This window comes from Lipotes vexillifer, unplaced genomic scaffold (genome assembly GCF_000442215.2).
Source record: "Lipotes vexillifer unplaced genomic scaffold, Lipotes_vexillifer_v1.1 scaffold1079, whole genome shotgun sequence".
Lineage (NCBI taxonomy): Eukaryota > Metazoa > Chordata > Mammalia > Artiodactyla > Lipotidae > Lipotes > Lipotes vexillifer.
In genome coordinates, this window is record NW_006772344.1 from 328,247 (window position 1) to 350,844 (window position 22,598).

General features: G+C 41.7%; 2 protein-coding genes across 2 annotated transcripts in view; one reads left to right on the forward strand and one right to left on the reverse strand.

Annotated features, from left to right (window-relative positions):
* The window catches only part of RP9 (RP9 pre-mRNA splicing factor), a 13,110-nt gene extending 11,653 nt beyond the window's left edge, over positions 1–1,457 (reverse strand). Inside the window, exon 1 of the mRNA XM_007447403.1 lies at positions 1,306–1,457. Within this exon, the coding sequence (XP_007447465.1) occupies positions 1,306–1,457 (152 nt within the window). The remainder of the gene's footprint in view (positions 1–1,305) is intronic.
* A 2,700-nt stretch (positions 1,458–4,157) lies between these two features.
* Positions 4,158–22,598, forward strand: part of LOC103090871 (protein PTHB1) — a 222,599-nt gene continuing 204,158 nt past the window's right edge. Inside the window, exons 1-4 of the mRNA XM_007447404.1 lie at positions 4,158–4,656; positions 9,625–9,747; positions 16,620–16,770; positions 19,699–19,763. Of these exons, the coding sequence (XP_007447466.1) occupies positions 9,636–9,747; positions 16,620–16,770; positions 19,699–19,763 (328 nt within the window). The 5' untranslated portion in view covers positions 4,158–4,656; positions 9,625–9,635. The remainder of the gene's footprint in view (positions 4,657–9,624; positions 9,748–16,619; positions 16,771–19,698; positions 19,764–22,598) is intronic.

Sequence of the window (22,598 nt, forward strand, 5' to 3'; positions counted from 1 at the left end):
TTTCTCATGTGCAAAAGGAGGTTATAAAAGGATGTCTGTGAGTGCGCTCTGAACTACAAAATAAATGTAGATTATTAACAACTATGTGGCATCCTACAGTTAGGATACTGAGGGCTAGTGGGTGGGGTAGGGCGGCTGAGCCCTGCCTGAACTTATCGTAGGGAAATACCGTTCGTCATCGGCCTTGCACAGGCAACAAAGAGCCTCCCAGAGTGCTCTGAAGGGGCCAGGACCAGTGGATGCCAGCAATCCACAACCACTGCCCACTGAAGTGAAATTCAGCTCAAGAGCCACACTGAAAAGAGCAGGCCAGGCTACGAGGAAGTATGCATTTTGTGCCAAAGCTCCCAGCGGTTAATAATGAAGGATTAACCCTTTAAGGACTTTTCATGCTGTCTCAGCAATCATGACAAGGTAGGTAATGGAAAGTGCCTAAAACAAATAATTCAGATAACTCAGTGAACACCAAACTTAGTAAAGTCAGACTTCTAAAGCTGATTACAGAACGACAGAAACACAGAAAAGAGCCGCAAGGGTCATTAATCCAACCTTCCACCTGATGTTTAAATCTCCTTTACAACCAACCCTTCTCTCAGGCGTTATCTGGACTCTCTCCAACCCCGGGTAGCTGGGGGAGTACAGTGCCTCCTAGGTCAGGCCACGCTGACCAGCAAGAATCCATGACTCTGGTCCTAATTCTTCTTGTTGAGCTGGAACTGGCCTCTTTGTTGCTTCCACCCTTAACTCTGGTTAAAAAAATCCTGGGGACGAGAGAGAAGTCCACGCTCTCTTCGACCTGACAGCTCCTCCCGAAGAGTCAGGGACCAGGCCCTCACCCCACGTTTATTCTTCCATTCTTCACCGCGCACTCAAGGACTGGGCTTTTTCCTCCCTGGTTAACAGCACTAGATGAAAAGAATGGGGATTTTACCCAGGTCAGAGCGAGCCCCTTGAACGGAGAAACGGGAAAGGACCCAAGGGCGCAGCCGCACTTCTCCTGTATTCAAATCCTGACCGACACCGACGTCGCCGCACGAGGAATAAAACCGTCGTTTCCGGCCGAGAAGCGCGCGCCCGCCGCCGCCTCGCGCGCCCGGGACGAGCCTGGGGATGGAGCCTCCCCCCTCTTCCTCCAAAGGCTGAGTCCAGCGTCCCGCAGCCCGGGATCAAAACCCGCACCCGGCTTGCTGGGGACGGGCCCACCTGCCCACTCGCAGGTCTCCAACGCCGGGCGGGCCCCGCCGCGCGACCCCGGGCCCCGACCCCATTCCTCGCATTAGTCGGGAGCGGGCGTGACGGACTCACAAGGACTCCAGGTGCTTGAGCTGCTGCAGCTGCTGCGCGTTGTGCCGCCGCCGCCTCTGCTCCCGGCGTCGCTGCAGCTCCTGCTCCGGAGGCTCCCGCGGCCGCCGCGCGCCCGCGGTCCCCGAGTCGTCGCGCCCGAGCTGGGACGACATTGCGGGCCCACGCCGAGCCGCGAAGACCGCACTTCCTTCGCGCCGCGCCGCGCCCGCCCGGCCCCGCAGCGCCCCCTCTCGCCGCCGCTCCGCGGCCTGCCGGGCCGGGCCCAACGTCCCGGCTGAGGCCGTTAGTGCCCCGCCTCCCGACAGGCCGGCCCGACTGCCTCCGCAAGTCATTGCTCTGAGACCCCGAACCTTGCTGCGGAGTCAGCGGGTCCGCCTCTGCTCCCGGCGGCGCTGCAGCTCTTGCTCCGGAGGCTCCCGCGGCCGCCGCGCGGCCCCTGTCCCCGCGTCGTCGCGCCCGGATCGGGACGACATCGCGGCCCCGCGCGGCGCGGCTGAGGCGGCCCCGTGCGGCGCAGCTGAGGCGACCGGCGCGGCGAAGACGGTACTTCCTCTGCGCTGCGCACGCCTAGCCCCGCAGCGCCCCCTCCCGCTGCCGCTCCGCGTCCCGCCGGGCCGAGCCGGGTGTCCCCTCCGCGGCCGCCTGCACCGCGCCGGCCAAAGGCCAGCGCGGCCTCAAGTTGATCGGAGCGCCGGGTCCTGCAGTCAGGTCGGCTGGTGCCGGAGGCCGGAGCGCGCCCCCTGGCGGCGGCCAGGAGTCTCGGTGCTGAGGACGCTCTGTCAGGACCCTGAGCCAGTTCTGCGCGTGGCTGGGCCCCTCTCCGGGTCGGGCGCCTCCCCTCGAGATCTTCGTCCCTGGAGGCCGGGAAACCTGTGCAAGTAATTTTCGTATTCCCCCAGTGGCTAGGCATACAGGAGCTGCTCGTTACATGTTAGTAGGATTCATCCAGTTTTGGAAGAAAGCAAGGCTTCCACAGAAATTCTCCAATTTTCCAGAACATGTGATCCATGCTATGTATAGTCACTGCAGTATACTGTATTCAGATAAGGTTTGGGTTATGGAAAAGAAAAGCTAATATACACTGTGCACGTTTTATGCGGTCATTGAGCTAAGCCCTTAATAGGAGTTGATTTAATTTTTAAAATCGTAATAAGTGCTGTACGTAATACCCATGTGTATTATCCTTATTTTACAGATAATGAGGCCCAGAGAGTTAACTGACATGCCCAAGGAAACAGAACTTGTAGGTCATGGAGCCAGGATGCAAAAGTGTAAGGTGCTTAACTAGGTTGTGCTTTGAAACTGTATCTGATATATAATTTTTTCAGCCTTGAAATAATGGAAGAAGCTGCAGAGGAATTAAAAATAACTGCATAAGGGAAATGCTTGCCAAAATATTCAGTTGTTAATAACCCAAAGTGAAGAGCTCTTTCAAATTTATTCAAGAAAACACAAACACAGAAGCTATGCACAGACATGTGAAATTATGCTAATATATGTTCTGGAACTTGGAAATGACCTCTTCCTCTAAGAATGAAGCCAATTAAAATTGTTGCATGAATGTATGATTCAGCCATTCATGTGTAACAGATCAGGACCCTGTGGGGGCCTTCCGGGATAGACCCCTCCCCCCATATACTCTGCTATAGCTCCTGTTGGAAGTACCCAGATAATAGAATCTCATGCATATTTCCTGAGTTTTTCATTTGGTAAAAACCACAAGTGGAAGAAATTAACTACTTGATGATAATGAGCCCCAGCCCTCAGACCTTCTGGCACCTAAGGATTGATAATGTTAAATTAACCACCCAGTTACCTCAACATCAACCAATCAGAGAGTTGTGCAGTAGCTGATCACATACCCTGGGACGCCCCTCCCTCACCTTGCCTTTAAAAATGCTTTGGTGAAACCCTTCAGAGAGTTCAGTGTTTGTTTTTTTTTTTTGAGCATGAGCAACCAGTTCTCCTGGCATGGCCCTGCGATAAAACTTTCTCTGCTCCAAGCTCCAACATTTGCGTTTGTCTGGCCTCACTGTGTGTCGGGCACACAAACTTGCGCTCGATAACGATGGAAGTTACCTGGGCCAATAAATGACCTGTATGATATAAGACATCCAAATCCAGTCAAGAAGGAGGATATAGTCTTTGGAAGCTGTGATTTACAAACAAAGAAAATGTAATTGTGTTGCAGAAAGAAGTTGGTCTACAGAATCACGAAGAAAACCAAGGGAAAGCAATCAGGTAGTGTTTTTCCAGCGCTGTTGTTATACAACAGCACGTTCCGGGTGTCCCACGCACAGTACATATTCCTTCCTCTTCAAGGTAACAATGTACTGGGCCAGCAGCACCCCAGCCACCAGGGCGCACACGCTGGCACTTGCTACCGCGCTCACCCTCGCCATGGCCGCTTGGTCCATGGACGGGGCCTCCTGCGCCTCCGGGTCAAGAGACGAGGTCGGTAGGTGGCTCGGGCCTCGGATGCTCCGCCCCAGTGACCAACCCAGACGCCCCGCCCTGCGCCGCCCTAGCCCCGCCTCCTAGGAAAGCCTCACCCACGAGCGGCGGGAACGGAGAAAGGAGTGGGAGGGGCGTGGCTTGCGTCCCCGCCGGGGGCGGGAGGTGGGTCTTCCTCAGAACCCGCGTCTAAGGAGCTGTACAAGAATAGAAAAGGGGGGTCGAATTAATTCTCTCTCTCTCTGCTAATGAGGACCAGGCAGTAGTTCATTCTAGCTCCGCCCAGTAGAAATCTGATTCCAAACATCACTCAGAAAAAAATCCTCCGCCTTCCTCTCTCCTGACACTCAGGACTACAACCCCCAGAAGGCATCGGGGCTCAGCTATCTGACTTGCGCAGTACCGTTCGTTGTAAAGTGCTATGACAACAGGGCGGAGACGGCTTGGAGTTAGGCTTGGGTGGGTAGGTGTCCCTTCCGCCGCTGCTGTCCTTTTTCTGCTACATCCCACTCACTGCCTCCTTCATCATTTCCTCCTCTTTGTGAGCAGCAGGTCTTACCGCTGTTCTTTCCTGCCTGATATCTGCCACGGGATTGATGCCGTTTTTCCTGCTTGTCTCTGAGGGTGACAGAGAGGGGATGCAGGGGAGCTACTTGGTGGGATCGCTCCAGCTCTGTGGAGCTGGTGGTGCCAGCTGGTGAGGCGCTGTCTTTGCCTGGGACGTGAAACAAGTTGGATCAGGAGAACGAGAGGGAGAAGTAAGGGTTGCTTTTACCTGCACCGTCCGTTCTTGCTCGTCGTTCCAGCCCTGGAATCCTGGCAGACGTTCTTAAAGGGAAATCGGTGGAAGGAGAGTTCGAAGAAAGGTGGGGCAGGACCCACCTGACTCGGCATCAGGTAAGAAAGTATGTCTAGAATTAAACATCGGGTGCATGAATGCCCTTTCTGTGTTTTATTTTTTAGTCAGATTGATTCTCTGATGCCATATAATTTGGGGGATATAGGGTGATAGGTTTCTTATGAAGGATGCTTGCGTTCAAAACAAAACAAAACGAAACTGCCAGAACAATGTGTGTGTGTGATCCTGCGAACATTTTTGAGAAAGGGTGATAAGAATTTTTAGAGATTCCATTCAGGAATGTCACGTGGTGCACAAGCATTTTCCTCCTGTGACACTTCAACAGGTCTTGTGAGCAAATGGTCAAAGCAGTTCCCATCCTATGACTGAAGTAGGATGCATGTACTAATACCCCCTAATTCCTTCTTGCAATAGGATTATTGCTTCTCCTTCTCCCTTTACCTTGCAGACCACAGCAGTTTCGATGAGCTGAGGTGATATTATTAGCATCTTCCTTTCCCAATCAGTTCCTGCAATCGACTTCAGTTTCCTGGAGTTTTTTTGTTTGATTGTTTGTTTTTTGTTTTTTTTTGGCATCTCACTTTTTTTTTTACTAAACATGCCAATTAAAAAAAATACATTTATTTATTTATTTATTTTTGGCTGCGTTGGGTCTTCGTTGCTGCACACAGGCTTTCTCTAGGTTGTGGTGAGTGGGGGCTACTCTTCGCTGGCGGTGCGCGGGTTTCTCATTGTGGTGGCTTCTCTTGTTGTGAGGGACAGGCTCTAGGCACACGGGCTTCAGCAGTTGTGGCACGTGGGCTCTAGAGCACAGGCTCAGTAGTTGTGGCGCAGGGGCTTAGTTTTTCCGCGGTATGTGGGATCTTCCCGGCCCAGGGATCGAACCCGTGTCCTCTGCATTGGCAGGTGGATTCTCAACCACTGTGCCACCAGGGAAGTCTCTCCATTTTGATTTTTAAATGCACTCTTTTCTTTAATGGTTAAAGCAGGTGTATAATGCATGTTTGAGCAGATGTACAATGCATGTTTGACAGGCCGTGAGACAGGCTGTTCTAGTTAGCATAAAGTTTACGTTAAATCATATATAAGCCAGAATGACTTCCCCATACCTCAATATGTGAACATTTCTTCCATCAAGTGTTTTTACAATGGAAGAGTTTTGGATTTTGTCAAATGCTTTTTCTGACTCTGTTGACATGATTAGGTGGTTTTTGATTTTTATTTTATTGCTTTGGTATATTTTCTTAATTAATTTTGGGTGTTAAACTAACATTGTATTCCTGGGGTAAATTGCACTTGGCCATGGTGTATAATTCCTTTAATATATTGCTTGATTCACTTTGCTAGTGTTGTGTTGAGGATTTTTACATACATATTTGTAAGAGATATTGGTCTGTAGTTTTCTTTTCTTGTATTTGTCTAATTTTGGTATCAGTGTACACTAGCTTCATAGAATGAGTTGGGAAGTGATCCCTCCTCTTTCATTTTTTGGAGAGGTTAGTGAACAATTGATGTTAATTAAAAAAAATATTTGGTAGAATTTACCATCTGAGCCTAGTCTTCTTTTTTTCTTTTTTTTTTGAGCCTAGTCTTTTTGTGTGTGTGTGGATAGTTTTTTGATTACTAATGCAATCTCTTTACTTGTTATAGGTTTATTTAGATTTTCAGTTTCTTCTGTAGTCAGCAACAGAGAGCTGGGAGCAGGACAAATAATGCTGATGTCCTGCCCTTCCCGGGAAAATAGTTCTCTGATTGGGAGCTGTGGGGAGAGGGTTCCTGGCTGTACTACTCTGGAGTGCAGTTTCCATCTTGCTGAGCTAGGAGTATGGAGAGGAGTGAGTTGTATTTTAAATACTACAGACTCTTACTGTTCTTACTGAGTTTTAGATTTTTAATGTTTCTTTATTTGTTGTATGCTCTTAGGACAATTTCCAGAGACTTGAAATGGTTGTTTTAAAAAATAATTTTCAGTTTCACTGGGAAGTGGGCCAGTGGACCTTCTCACATGTCACGCTGAAAAGTGGAATTCTCTGAAACCTTAAATTGCTTAGCATATGGTTATGGGAGAAATATCTGTATTATCAAAAGATTTCTTCAGAGTTCCATTAGATATCAAGGTGCTCCTGTGTCTGTAAGACTTATATTTAAGAGCAAGTATAAAAGTGATTATATATAAGCTTATTAGGAACACAACTGCTGTGTGTAAAGAGAAATTTTTTGTAGGTGTGTTTTATTTGTTCAAGCCAAAGGATTAAGCTTTTTTTTTTTCTCAGATAAACAGGGATACCCAGCAACCTTAAGTTGTTCAGACTTGCTATCAAATCCATCTTTGAAGCCAAAGTGGAAAAGAACTCCCCTTTGAAACCTTTTGCCTTGTAGCTTACACTGTCATTTAAAAATACATCAATTTTTAGAAAAGGAAATTAATGATGTACAAATTGCACAAATGAGCGTTTGTGGTTTCTTAATTTCTTGGGAATGGGCAGTGTGCCTTCCTCTGCTTCTGCCTTTGAAATTGGAGAGAGAGGCACTGGGAAACATACTACTGACCATCAGCCCAAATTGTTGGTTTTCCTATCGTTCACTAATTTTTCAAAGTTGTAAGATGTTGTTCAATAATTTATTGTCTACCATGGTAAATGTTAACACCTGGGTCATGGGGGAACCAGTATGCAGAATTTTGGCATAATGGAATTTATGCAGTTTTGCTATGTATTAGCTTATGTTTTTTCCTGGTATGAAAGAAAGTTGGTCTGAAATGAAGCAGCTGTGGTCTTGTGAGGAAGAAACATTTGTTGGACCTAGGTTTGAAATTAGCAACCCCTCCCCCAACCTTTTAAAAATTAAAACAAAGCGAAACCAAAAAAAAAATCCCTCTACTGACCCATGCTTTTCAGTGTTTTGGATATTAAATTGCAGGCAGTGACAGCCTAATAATAATACAAGGGTCTAGAGTAGGGAGAGGGTGTGCAGAAGCAAGTTTCTGTCATTAGCTGTGTGATTTAGGGGAGTCATTATAATCTACAGAATGAGAAGACCAGCTGATTGATGGGTACCTTCTAGCTGTTGAAGCTCTTGATTTTAAAAGTGAGTCTTTTTTTCAAACTTTGGAAAGGTAACTAACTGGTGACAGAGGTCACAGGAAAAAGGAAGAGAAGTAGAGCATTGCTATAAGAAAACATCCACTTAGACTATCAGGTATCTGTGCAACTAGTGCTTTTCAAATATTAAGGTGCATGTGAATCACTTGGGGATCTTGTTTGGGGTGGGGTTGAGATTCTGCATTTCTCACAAGCTCTTGGGTGATGCTGACCTGCTGGTCCAGGGACTACACTTTGGGTAGCAAGGAGCTAAACAATCTAGGAAAGGAGGGCTTTCAGAAGCTAATGAAGTGGTAGGTGACTAAGGAGAAAATGATAGAGCAGGAGAAACAGGAAGGAAATAAATGTTGCCAGTGGTATTTTGTTACTAGGAATAGATATTAAATTTTATGATAGAAGTCCATGAGAAATTAGTGCTTGATGTAGAACAGTTCCATTTACACACCATGTTGGAGAGTTAGTTTTTCATATTGGAGTGTTTTTCCCCCCATTATTCTAGCAAGCTGAAAAAATTTGTTCAGTAACAAAGGTTTTTAAGGCCATTTTCACATAATAGCTATTTTCATCTGATGCAGTCATGTGTGTTTATATTCAAACTACAGATACATGCACTTTTTCCCTTTCCTGATTATGCTTTTTATCCTTTTGAGTAATCATAGCTATGATGATGACTATATGATGACTATAGTGCTGTGAGTCCACCTAGTGAATCATTGAATGGTATTGAATTTGGGTAGTATTCTGCCCTGTGCTGCAAGAGAATGACGTATCTTCATTGCGGCAGTCCAATGGTATGGCGTATTTTAATTTTACAATGTATCTCGAGTACATAATGAGAATATATGGTATTTATTAAGTACTGTTACTTCCCTCTCAAATTAAAAAAGTCCAATAAAAGTATAATAGGAGTGTTTATTACATTTTTGAATACTTGCTGTGAGATTGGAAGTTTAGTCATCTGGCAATTTGTATGGTTACATAGTGCCATTATTAATAACAGCTGATGCAGATGTTTTTCAGAAATTCTCCCACATGTTAAAACTCATGATAAGTTTATTTACCTGCTATGTATTTTTCCTTCACTTTCATCAACACCTTGCCTTTACCTGACTACTTTCCTTTTCAGCATAGAGGGCCTTAGATGAAGTTTTCTTTCTTTTATCCCCCCGTTGTTTGTTTAAAGATGGAGTTTTCTTTCTTTTTTTCCCCCATTGTTTGTTTCTTTAAAGTTGTAACTTTTTTTTTTTTTTGGCTGTATGTGGGCCTCTCACTGTTGTGGCCTCTCCCGTTGCGGAGCACAGGCTCCGGACGCACAGGCTCCGCGGCCATGGCTCACGGGCCCAGCCACTCCGCGGCATGTGGGATCTTCCCGGACCAGGGCACGAACCCGCGTCCCCTGCATCGGCAGGCGGACTCTCAACCACTGCGCCACCAGGGAAGCCCCTGCTGCAGTCTTTGTAACAACCAAACTGAAGGGAATTTAGGTGTTATGCCTAGGAATTATGTGCTAACTAATTCTGGTAGAATTTGAATCTTGATCCTCCAAAGAATATGTTTGTTACTTTGTACAGTTGTCTACTAAATGTCCCAGAAGAGAGAATTGACCCAACATAAATGTATAATTTCTCAGCTTGACTTTCCGATGGCATTGCAAAATATCTGATTAATGTTTCCACTCACTTGGATTTGTGGTTTCACATATGTCCACAAAATACAAAAAATTAGAGTTTAATACAATGTTTATTCTCAAAGTTGTCTAACTTTAGTTTGCTATGTATGCCTTAAGAGTTAATTAATTTGGAACAACAACAACAAAAAAGAGTTAATTAATTCATAAATCATGGTGTGAAGTGGATTTATTTTTGTGAAGTGGATTTTTATTATAAATAAATGCTTTCTTTTTAGAGTGAACGAAAATGTCTTTATTTAAAGCCCGTGATTGGTGGTCTACTGTTCTGGGAGAAAAAGAAGAATTTGATCAAGGCTGTTTGTGTTTGGCTGATGTTGACAATACTGGAAATGGACAAGGTAAACAACTTATGACCAAGCATCTTGGAGCAAAGCATTTTATAGGGGTGGAATAAAAACGACTTCTTTTTTTTAATGTGTACTTCAAAGAACTTAGGTGAACTGTCATGACTATGCCCTAGTTTTTAAGGTAGTTTTCCTTATAAGTAATGTTTAAGTAGCAGGCTGATAAATGTAGTTATTACTTATGTTTTGTTGTTTGTGTTTTTCTGGTTTGTGTTGATTCTGTCATATTATTTGCTGGAACTCAGAAAAATATTATAAGGCATCATTTAATTTGTTTTTATTTGTTGCAAAATCAGGTTTCGTAGGGTAGAGCTGGTAAAATATTTTGAATTTTGAAATTTTTTCTTTTGTAGAAGCTGCAAGAAAAATTATATTCTTTTAAAAGAGAATCTGAAAGCCATTTACCAGAATGGAGAAATTATGTTAGCTCTATTTGTTTGTAGAAAACAATTGTTAAATCATTGCTTTCATTTTTATATTTTGAAACTAGAAACAATATTCTATTTTATTCTTATATTATTTGCTCCTCTTTGCATCTTCATATAAGTGGTCTTTAAAACATTTTAGTTCTGTATTATTGCTACTTGAAATTTATATTTGGTTTGAGTGATTTATAGTCATGAGCTTTTTTTCTTGTAATTCAGATAGTCACTGGCCTCTTAAAAAGAAAAGTTATTATAATAATTTTTCTTTTGTTCATTGTATATAAATATTGTCCCCTTACATTTTTCTTTATTCTATTTATCTTGCCTATAATGAGAACAGTAGAATTTGGGGGATAAAGTGAAAGGAGAAAATTATATTGGCAAAGAAGAGTGGGAGGCACTAAACTGTTCTGAGCACCTACTAAATTGTTTCTAAGGAAAATCTGGGCCCTGCCCTCCTACTGATAGGAGAGGCGAAGGTCTTCTATTCATAAGGTGTCCTGAGCTGTTCTTCAAAGATTATCAACCCTGCCTCCTGCCCAACTGTTTGTTAAAATTTATGATTCCCCTATAATTTGGTAGCACAGAAGAGTCATACCACAAAAATACCTGCCAGAGAGAAACAATTTCAAACCCACCTCTGCCCAAACTATTTAAAGCTCAACTTGGTTGGAAACTATACTTACTGATTATCTGAATAACATAGTGTTCACTCTTCATTTCTATTAGAGCTCCTCACTGGGGTGCCACCAGTGGGTTACCAATATGCTGAGATGTTTCATCCCCCCTATTTACATCCAGCTGTGAGCGGCTTCCTCTATTTTCCCAAGCATGCTATACAAAAATCATTCTCTGTGTGTGTGTGTTCCACATAGAAAAAAACCACTGATCATTATTTCTCAAATCCTGGACCACCTACATCATAATATTCTGGGGTGATTTTTATATATGAAGATTTTCTATCCCAGATGTACAAGACCTTCTAAGATCATATTCTCTGGGGGGGTAGATGGATTGGACGGGGGCCTAGGTATCTGCATTTTGACAAGCTCCAAAGTTGAATGGTGGCACACTAAAGTTTAAGAATTATTACTGTTGATCTTATGGAGTACAAGTTTAGTGAGAGCAGCTTCGGACATGCTCTATTTGAAACAGAAGTGTCTGGTAGGCAGAATCGAGGTAGAGATTTGGCAGTGAGCAGTACGCTGTTTGTATTTGAAGCCCTGGGAATAGGTGCAAATACACTGAGAGAGAAGATGGAACAAGAGGGAAGGAACCTTAGGACCATAACCTGGAGAATATGAGCATTAAGGGAGGAGCTTTGGGACAGGTAGTTAGTAATAGATTCTGAGAAGGGCAGGCAGAGAGGCAGAAGAACCAGTTGGGCTGATACCTGGGAGGCAAGATTTAGTGACGTGAAGACTGATTTTTAAATTTCCATATTGTTTTGCAGCAAGTGGTTTGTTAGTATACTTGGTGAGGGTGGATGAATGGACACAATTGTAACAAAATCTAGATTTGCAGAGAGTGAAGGAGTTAGAGGTGGGGAAAACTGAGTGTTTATGGCCCTTTAAAGGAACAGCTGTGAAGGGAAGATGGGAGAATGATGACTGGGGACAGTGTAGGGTAAAAAGAAATGGGAAAAATTCAGTGTGTAGCATAGAGGATATAATTGATAAAGCAGGGATCCAGAGAAGACAGTTGGAGGTGGGATCAAGTACGCAGATGGAAGGGTTAACTTTAAAGAGGTTTGAGAATTTTTTTCACTGTGATAGAAGGTAAGAAGGTAAGAATGGACATAGATGAAGAGAAGTTTGCAGGTCAGTTTGGGAAGTTGAGACAATAATGCCAGTTGATCCCTGCTTTCTCTGAAGTGATCAGAGAGTGAAAGGTTAGTATTAGGCATCTTGAAATTGCTTTAGGTGAAGCTGACTTGATTCATAGAAGAAGGATTCCTCGTTAATCTTGAGAGAATCTGAATGGTTCAGCTTAGATTACATGCTAACATATAACCTGGAGGGAGTGTTTATTACAAGAATCAGAGTTAAAAACACATTATATAAGGCAGACTAAAAAATAGTTCTTATACTTATCTTTTAGCTTCTCAGCATTTATACCTTACATGGGGCAACTGTCCCTTGTACAACTGCACATACACATATTCTTACCCATCTGCCACGGGAGATAAGTGCGTGCACCTACTGCTTCAGAGGCTCTTTCAGGGAGCTCTGGCTCTTCAAATCTAGGATCTCTGGGTGTTACACCTTTCGTTTGTCATTCGGTCATGATCATGTTCCAATATTCTGCTTCCTCTAGAATAATTGGTACATACAATCTGTGTTCACAACCTAATATATAATAGTTGAGGAAAAGAAGAAGAGAATGAAAAATTTAAAAGTTGAGATGAAGGAGCAGGAAAAATTGTATGGCAACTTGAAGAAGTCATGTTGGGAGCTACATCCTTTTGTTTTGCAACTGGTCACCTGGCTGTGGTCTAGGCCTCTTCATTCCTGGGGAATCTAGAACACTGATGCTTGCCTAAAGAGGATTATAGTAATTCCATTTACTACTGATCCAGACAGTACAGGAAGGGCCCATGGGGATCCCTGGGTTTCACTCATATTTCTTTCAGCCCCATTCAGCCTTTATGAGATGGTGAGGTAGTCCTGGTTCCTGCAGATTGGATTGTGGGCGTACATGTAAAGGTATACTCCTGCTCCTGTCAGGTGAAAGCAAATCATTTCTGTTGGTCTCTGTGCATTGGAAAGGAGAAAATGCATTACTAAGCTTTAGAACTGTACTCAAGCATATGGGATGTATTAGTTGGCTCCAAGAAAAAATAATTTGTGGAATAACAGAAGAATTTAGAGTTACCATTTAAGTTATACTGATCAACTCTATAAGACCCATTAATTAGACTTTGATATCAGCAAATCTGGTTATTAAACAGGGCTTTGTTAGGAATGATCACATATTACAAAGTTAAGTGTTTTGGAATTAAATTTTGGAAACCACCCCAAATCAGGCTTAGGAGTGGTATTGATTTTGATTTTCTCCCTGTTGGAGAGATGGAGTTCCACTGGCTTCCATATAGTCCTTTCAATATAATATCCCTCACTCTGCATGTTAGAGAACCAAGTAGATACTCTACCGTTTTCTACAGAAATACATTTCCTTTAAGCTCTCAGATGCTGGGTGAGAAATCATAGGTTGGCTTTGCTTTCCCACTGTGTGAACTAAGTTAGGAAGTTTATTTATCATGGGATCTCCATAATTGGCAACAACAGTATCTTCCTGGACTTCCAGAATTAGCAGTAATTTAGAGCCAATATTTAAGTGTTCTCGTAAAGGTTGGGTATATACCTTTCCTCAGTACACTTGGATAAATGACTACTGGTCCAATAGGGAAGAATCTGAGGAAACTTCATATTAGGCATGGGTGGTGTTACAGCAGTCTATACATAACCTTGTCTTTGTTCAAGTGACTCTGAGTCTATAAATTGACTTAAGTATGGGGATCAGTGCTATGCCATGACTGTCTAATATGGTGGCTTGAGTTAGTCCTCTTTTCCATAGACCTGGATTACTTTTGGTTTTAGACTTCAGAAAAGGCCTTAATTTGAGAAACACACTATAGTACATTGTTACAATTAAATACTACTCAATAATAAAAAGAAATGAATCACTGGGAAAAAGGGCCTTAATGCGTTGCCTGTTTGTTCCATTCCTGGGGATCCCATATTAATTAATTATAGCTTGTAATCTGTGATAGTTAGACTGTTACCTGAGATCTGGTTACTATAATAGTCCCGCTCTCTATTTTAATAATCATACATACACATTTTAATTCTAGGGGTTAAATTGTCACCACGTGGACTTGGCCATCCTGGTTTCCTCTTACCCCTGAGGATAGGGCTTTGTTGAAGTTGAGTCCCATTCTTTCTGATCAATGTCTTTACTTTTATGCAAGGAACCTGGAGAGACTGTGAACTCATTTGTCACTGCAATTTAAAACCTATAGAGTTAATCCCTGAACTAGATTCTTAGGGGTTAAGCGCCCTGCTAAAAGAGGTAAGAAGTTCTGCAGACTCCCAAAGACCCTGAGTTTTATTCTTTACCCTGAGATGAGAATTTTGAGATTTAAACCTATCATTCTCTTGCTCTAAATTATCCAGTGCCCTTAGAAAAAGCCATCTTATGTATGGTTTGGCATTCCTCCTTCCTGTTCATTTGGCAGCAGCTGTTCAGTTTACTAGAGTGTCACCTGCAATGGGCACAGTGTTCCAGATGCTTGGAGGTGTTAACTTGTTTAACTGTTCTGTCACTGTGTACAATGCTATTTAACCCCACCTAGAATATGAACAGGAGTTTTAATGCTTTGTGCCCCAACTTAGCTCAACAACCAATTTCCAAATATCCCTGCAGGAATTGGTGTCTGTAGTTTATTCACTGGTGCTAATCTGTATATCAATTAACATCTTATTTTATTTTTTTGCCACAAAGTGACAGGAAACAATTATGATAAATGCAAATAAAAGAGAGATTGGAATGAGAGTGACATAGCTCTCCTGAATGCAGGAAGGGTTCATTTGGCCAAGCCTTAGTCAGAGACAGGAACCAGTATGTTTCCAGAGACCTTGTAGACCTCTGAGGCTGCCATCAGATCACCTAGCACTAGATTCATTTCTTTTTTTTAATTGAAGTACAGTTGATTTACAATGTTGTGTTAATTTCTGCTGTACAGCAAAGTGATTCAGCTATATATATATGTATATATATGTGTGTATATATATGTGTGTATGTGTATATATATATATATATACACACACACATTCTTTTTCATATTCTTTTCTATTATGGTTTATCACAGGGTATTGAATACTGTTCCCTGTGCTATAGAGTAGGACCTTGTTGTTTATCCATTCTATATATAATAGTTTGCATCTGCTAGTCCTAAACTCCCAATTCATCCCTCCCCCATTCCTCCTCCCCCTTGGCAACCACAAGTCTGTTTGTTTTGTAAATAAGTTCATTTGTGTCATATTTTATATTCCACATATCAGTGATATCATATGGTATTTGTCTTCACTTAGTATGATAATCTCTAGGCCCATCCATGTTGCTGCAGATGGCATTAATCCATTCTTTTTTACGGCTAAGTAGTAGTCCATTGTATATATGTACCACATCTTCTTTATCCATTCATCTATTGATGAACATTTAGGTTGTTTCCATGTCTTGGCTATTTTGAATAGTAGCACCAGATTCTTAATGACATGTGTGTCTCTATTCAGGATTGAAATTCCTAGGATAGTACCTCTCTCATAGGGTTATTATGAGGATTTAATGAGTTAGTATATATAAGCTACTTAGACCATTGCCTGGCACCTAATAAACTCTCAATAAATGTGTAGAACTCCTTCTTTTAAGCTGATAGAAAAAATGTCAATGTATTCTACTAATCCAGGGATTTCAAACAACCCAAAGTATTAGTTTCCTAGGAGTGCCATAACAAAGTACCACAAATTGGCTGGCATAAAACAACAAATTTATTCTGTCACAGTTCTGGAGACTAGAAGTCCAAATCAAGGTGTTGGCAGGACTATGCTACCTCTGAAGCCTGTAGGATCCTTTTTTGCCTCTTTCAGTTTCTGATAGTGCCAGGCATTCTTTGGCTTGTAGATGTATCACTCCAATCTCTGCCTCCGTTGTCACATGATCATCTTCTCCTTGCTTGTCTCTATGTCTTCACGTGGCATTCTCCTCTCCCCACCCCTGTCTCTGTTTTCTCTTCTTATAAGGATACTAATTGAGTCCTATCACTTACCTAATTGAGTGTGACCTCATCGTAACTTGATTACATCTGCAAAGAACCTGTTTCCAAATAAAGTCACAGGTACTGGGGGTTAGGACTTCAACATATATCTTTTTGGGGGACACAATTCAACCCATAATACCTATCCTACCATTTCCTCCTTTTGTACCCAAGACTAGAAATTGTAAATCAGAGTACTCTCTCTAATGAAGCCTCAGTGTTTTTACACTGAGTTAATACGGTGTTTTCAACAGCCAAAACCAGGTGTAGAGTTGACGCTCTATGGCGAAATCAGCTTACAACCTGATACTGGTCCTTTGTTAAAAGGGCTTGCTTTGACTGTGTTAAATTATGGCTACGACCCCAAATCAAGGCTTAAGAAAAATGTAATATGTTAGTACATTTGAATATTGGTGATGTAAAGCTATTTTTGAAAAGCTATGTGTTATTAAGATAAGTTCACTTTAATTACATATTCTATTGGCAGATTGGTTTTTGTATATGAAGCAAAACTGGATTCTTTTAATTTTTAGATTTCTCTTTTAGACACTGGAAATTTTATTTCTAAAAAATTTTTGTTGCTAATGTTTGTTTCTTTCTATATCTTAAAAAAAATCTCTTTACAGATAAAGTAATTGTGGGTAGCTTTATGGGATACCTAAGGATCTTTAATCCTCATCCTGTAAAAACAGGAGATGGAGCTCAAGCTGAAGATTTGCTTCTAGAAGTGCATCTACGATATCCAATACTGCAAGTGGAAGTAGGAAAGTTTGTTTCGTAAGTATAGCCCACCAATTCTGGTGTTTTATCTTAATACTTGGAGTATGTCAATCCCTTACTATGTCACTTTTGTGGATGCTTCAAAAAAAGAAAAAGGCTATCTATGAATTAAATATATTTCCTGTGTATTGTCACCTAGGTGGTCCTCATGTACTGAACATTTTAAAATTTGGAAACCTGTACATTTAAGATAGAATAATTTAGGACTTTTTTATAGTAACAGACCTAAGATGCCCGATGTGTTAGAAGCTTAAAGGAAAAGAGATAAGCTTTTGAAAAATAACCAGACAAAGAAATAGAAAGTATTCACCACCTAAAGCACTAATTGTCCAGTTTTTTTTTTTTTTTTTTGCGGTATGTGGGCCTCTCACTGTTGTGGCCTCTCCCGTTGCGGAGCACAGGCTCCAGACGCGCAGGCTCAGCGGCCATGGCTCACGGGCCCAGCCGCTCCGTGGCATGTGGGATCTTCCCGGACCGCGGCACGAACCCGTGTCCCCTGCGTCGGCAGGCGGACCCTCAACCACTGCGCCACCAGGGAAGCCCCCAATTGTCCAGTTTTAAACAAACTGTTTGTTTAAAAAAATTAGACATCATAGCAGTTATGTGATTTGGTGCATAACTTTGAAGCTTTGAAACACATTACTTATTTGGGGTAGAGAGGTCCTTAGTTTCTTAAAGGAAGACAGCTCACCCCACAAAGTAAGTCTTTGGTTCAAAGTACGTTATTTTTAAACCTAATTTATTTTAGAACACGGTTTATTATTTTGCATTTTGTGTAATACGTCTGCTTTTTATTTACTGATGATATTGCTGATTTTATCTTATTTTCATACATGAATTTTCTTAAAATTAAGGCTGTATTTCTTAATCATTTATCTATTGTGAAGTGTTATGTAGACAGAGGTGGCCTTGTTTTCCCGTACCTTCTCTTTTCGAGCACCCTTTTGCTGTCTTAAGTCTGGGAGTGCCCTGAGCTCTGGATTTTGGCTCACTCCAGTTGCACATCGTGATTTATTGGCCCCAGGTTCCACTTGTTCAGGGCCCTGACTCCTACTAGAAAAACCTGAAAGACTGCTCCTGAGCATTAACCCTCTTCTGGTAACATGATTCATTCTGATGGGAAGCTGCTTCGTGGATGCTATAGGCCAGGACATGAGATGGGACTTTTATGCCCTGTGACAGGCTGGATCAGGATTTTATGATTGACATGGCTGGTAAATATCTACTCCATCTAAAAGCTGATGATGATTAGGTGCCCACTGTGTGCCTAGCACATATTAAACATGATGGATTTATAAAGTAAGGAGGCAAAAGAATTCTTGCCTCTAAAAAGCATTTTTACCTTTTCATTTTTTAAAAAAGTGGAATGCTGTCACAGTCATTCTACACAGGCTTTCACCTATGTGATCACTTGTTGGAAGGGAGGAGGTGAACATTAATGATACCGTACTAGTATTAATTGACTAGTACTATCTCATTAATCTTATCTGTAAGATGTGATCTGCATTTAGAGATAAGGAAACTGGCTAGAGCTCAGAGCTTTAGGTTACACAGCCAGCATTCAGGCCCAGGTCTGTCTGACTCCATTCTTTACTGTCTTTCCATGACATCATATCCTTTTCCTGTGCATGATGGAAAAATTGTTTTGAGTGTTACAGGGTACATACAAAAATCTTTGAAGGCGGTCTTGATTATGTGATCGTTGTGTATATTTTCATTTTCTGGTAGTAGAGTGAGTTGGTGAGTATTTATATATTCACTGTAACAATGTTTTGCAGGTATTATCTAATATAATTCTTGTTTTATAAATGAGAAACTCACACTCTGCAAGATTAAATGATCACAGAAATATCAAAGTGCCGAGTCAAGACCCCAATCCAGGTCTTCAGACTTCAATTATAGTTCTTTCAGTTTAGAACAGAGTCTGCATCAGAGGTCGAACATCAGAGGCCTGCTTGCAGATTAGTTTTAAATGTGAAAGAATTGCCAACATTTAGGAACGAGAAATTTTCACATAAAATCCCTGCATTCTGGCTTTTCTTGAAAAAGAATGTGGAGATCTGGCCACAAGCCCAGAGCTGAGTAGTCGTTGCCTCCTTTAGTCTGGCCCTAGTCTCCAATTGATCACAGCCATTTACACCCTTTATTCACTTATATCTTCTGACTTGACCCTTGAAGACTTTGAATTTGGGATTTCTAGATTGTGCCTTGTCTCTGGAAACCACTTGATAGGGGCTGGGAAGTGTAGTGGTGACAGTGGCCGTTTATTTCTATTTGAGATTTAGACCAAACTGAAATATTTTCAATACCTTTAGTATAATTACAGACCTCCATGTGATATATGCCTTTTGCCAATGATGATTAGCATTCTGTAGTGCTTTATACTTTACAAGGTGCTTTCACATGATTTTTATTTCATTTAATTTAAACCTCTTATTTTCCAAAAGGGGAAATAGGCTTAGAGAGTGTAAGTGACTTGCTCAAGCCAGGACCAGAGTGTGGGTCTCCCCCTCCACACACACCCTGTGGCTTGTGGGATCTTAGTTCCCTAACCAGGGATCGTACCCGCACCCACTGCAATGGAAACACAAAGTGTTAACCACTGAACTGCCAGGGAAGTCCCACGTGGATCTCCTTATTGTGGGAGAGCACTCCTGAAGGTGCCTCCGATGTGACTTTTGCTGGGAGACTCCCTTGGTTTCAGTGTGAAGACAGCTCCTTGAGGCAGAGTCCTTGGGCCTCTGATATTGCCAAACTGGTTGCTTGTTTTTCAATTTATTTTTCAGCTTTGAATGTTATCTAGTGAATTATTTAGTTCACTCATGATAGGTTATGGTTAAAATCTCGTTTTAAAATCATTTTGTCATTTTTTTAGTTACATCTGAAACTAGTATTTAAACTTTTAAAACTTTCCCTGTTTTTCAGAGGTACTGAAATGCTTCATTTGGCTGTGTTGCATTCTAGAAAACTGTGTGTCTACTCTGTCTCAGGTAAGAAACATTTTTTCCTAATGTAGAATTTGTACTAAAATCTGGACTTCTTAGTATTATGTAAGAATAGTTAATATTGACTCAGTTGAAGGTTTTCTTATCTTGGTTAGCATTTTCCCATTGTTCATTTATTCTTTCAGGTACAAAGGCTATTAAATTTTCTTGGTCTGCTATTTCCATGAATACTTAAATTTCTATCACTGTAGAGGGTTCCTTGGAATCTCCTTCCTCTGAGGAATTGTGTGCAGGATTGCCTATGACTAATAGAGTCCAATTCTGGGTACTTAGGACACTTGAGTCTTAAGAAACGTTCAACAGCAACAGCAAAATTCATTACATGCTGAGTCATGGTGGTTTAAAGTACATTTTCTTTGGTGAACCTCAAGTATTTCTCTTTACAGTTCCAATTTCTTGGCTTTTGGCTGTCTTTACTCAACCAGACCTTAAGGCATTTATCTGAGACTTAATTAGGTTTCATTCCCTGACATGGTACTGTGGGTACAAGTATGAAAGTTAATTGCGTTTTGGTTTCAGCATTTTGGCCCTTATTAAATATGAAAAGGTAACTTACAAATTTTGTTTCAGTTATTAGATAAATTTTAGTCCAAGTTGACAGTTATTTTTATGATGTGCAATATGGGGGAATCTTTTAACGGATACAATAAAGCTGAGTGTCTGTGGACCTATTGCTTATACAAAAGATACTCTCCTTCGGAATTTGCTGTAAATATTAGCTTCTAGGATTTGGATTTCTCACACTCATTTTCTTGATTTGGGCTTTCTTTGTATTTTGCTTTCAATTTGAGTCATGATTCATATTTACTGTCACTGAGCTGGATATATATATTTTTAAATAAATTTATTTATTTTATTTTTGGCTGCTTTGGGTCTTTGTTGCTGTGTGCGGGCTTTCTCTAGTTGTGGTGAGCGGGGTCTGCTCTTTGTTGCGGTGCATGGATTCCCATTGTGGTGGTTTCTCTTGTTGCAGAGCACAGGCTCTATGCAGGGGCTTCAGTAGTTGTGGTGCACGTGGGCTCAGTAGTTGTGGCTCGCGGGCTCTAGCGCGCAGGCTCAGTAGTTGTGGCGCAAGGGCTTAGTTGCTTCTCAGCATGTGGGATCCTCCCTGACCAGGGCTCGAACCCGTGTCCCCTGCATTGGCAGGCGGATTCCTAACCACTGCACCACCAGGGAAGTTCCAGAGCTGGATATTCTTAGGCCATCTCTTTTTGGGGCAAAGATCTATTAGATTTTGAAGGCAGCCTTGATATATGGTGTGTGGTAGGCATACTTGTTGAATGAATGAATGAACTTATTTCTGGGTAATGCTGAGGCAATTGGTAGTGGCTATTTATTACTCTTTGTATGTTATTTTCTTCTTTCTTCTTTTCCTTCTCTGTTACCACTATCATTTTCTTTTCCATTTCCATTCTATTTATATCAGAGGCCTGGTAAAGTACCTCTTTCTGTCATTGCTAAATACTCTTATTGGTTTCATGGTAAAAAGATGTTGTTCCTCCTAGTGGTAGGGCAGATATTTAGTGTTCCAGAGTGAATGGAGAAGGTATGATATAGGCTACTTTATTGCAGTCATCTAGTTGTTCCTCTGTTTTCCATCATAAGCCTGTTAACTTGGAGTGATATTTTATTAACAGGTATGGAGGAGGTGAACTTGCCCACAGTAACTCTTGAATACTGCTTGGGGTACTGGTCCCTTCTAGAGGCTCCATGGGGGCTCTAAGAGGGCAGGAGAGGGACACATCCTAAAATCTAGGAATTAGGTTAGACTCTTGGCCTTCCCTGGTCCCATTTGAATGATGGCTCAGAAAGCCAGAAGTCTCTAGAGTTCCACTGGGGTGTAGGGCATAGGCTAGGGATGAAATGTGTGTTTATCAAAAAAGGCTAGTGAAAGAAACTGGCATGTTTGGTCACAACTTGTTTATGGGACATTGGTATCGTCCTTCAACTTAGTGTTGAAAATGAAAGTTATTTGTCACGGGAATGGCAATTTTATTGCTCTTTTATTCTTTCTATTCATTTACAAGCTTTGTGTTCTCTGGGGATGAGGAGTTGTCCAAACTACATTCCCTTACACTCCACCTCATTTTCCTTCTCTCTCTCTCATTTCTTCAGCTTCCTATGATATTCGTAGCCTGACAATTTGTATATTTTTCCTGGCTTGGCTTAAATTGAGAAGCAGAGAAGTTAATGTTTTGTTCTCTTGAATATGTTTCTTGAGGTACCAGACTGAATTTTACCTAGCTTTTACTATAACAGGGGAAGCATAAACACTTTCTAGTTTAAGTGAAACCACTGGTGTCAGCAGATGAAAAGTGTTAGCTGAACTTGACATCCTTAACCCTGACTGCCCCCTCCCCAAATGTTTTTTGTTTTCTTTTATGCGCTAATGTGCTCCTAAAAAATATTTGAGGCAAATTAGAGGAGACCTCCTGGATATAGCAAACAACTCTTAATAATCAGAGGCTAGTGTGCTGACTTTTTTTGGGGGGTGGTGGTGATATGTCATTAAATGCAGGCTTAATATAGAGAAACAGCAGGGTCTTGCTGACCTGAACTTAGCCCATCTTATCATACTCTGGTAAAGGAAAAGCATCACATGGCATCTCAGATTCCTTCCTGATGGGCCTCAGTTTCTGAGTAAATGGTTACAGATGTGTGAGCTTAAGCCATACTGATTATGTTCTTTTAAATATTCTTTTCCAAAAATTTTGTACTTATTAAGCATTTGACATATTTATAGAATTTTAATATTTGCTGTGAGAGGGCAAAAAGATGTCTCTTTACTTTTGACAGGGTTATATAATCTAATTTGGTTAT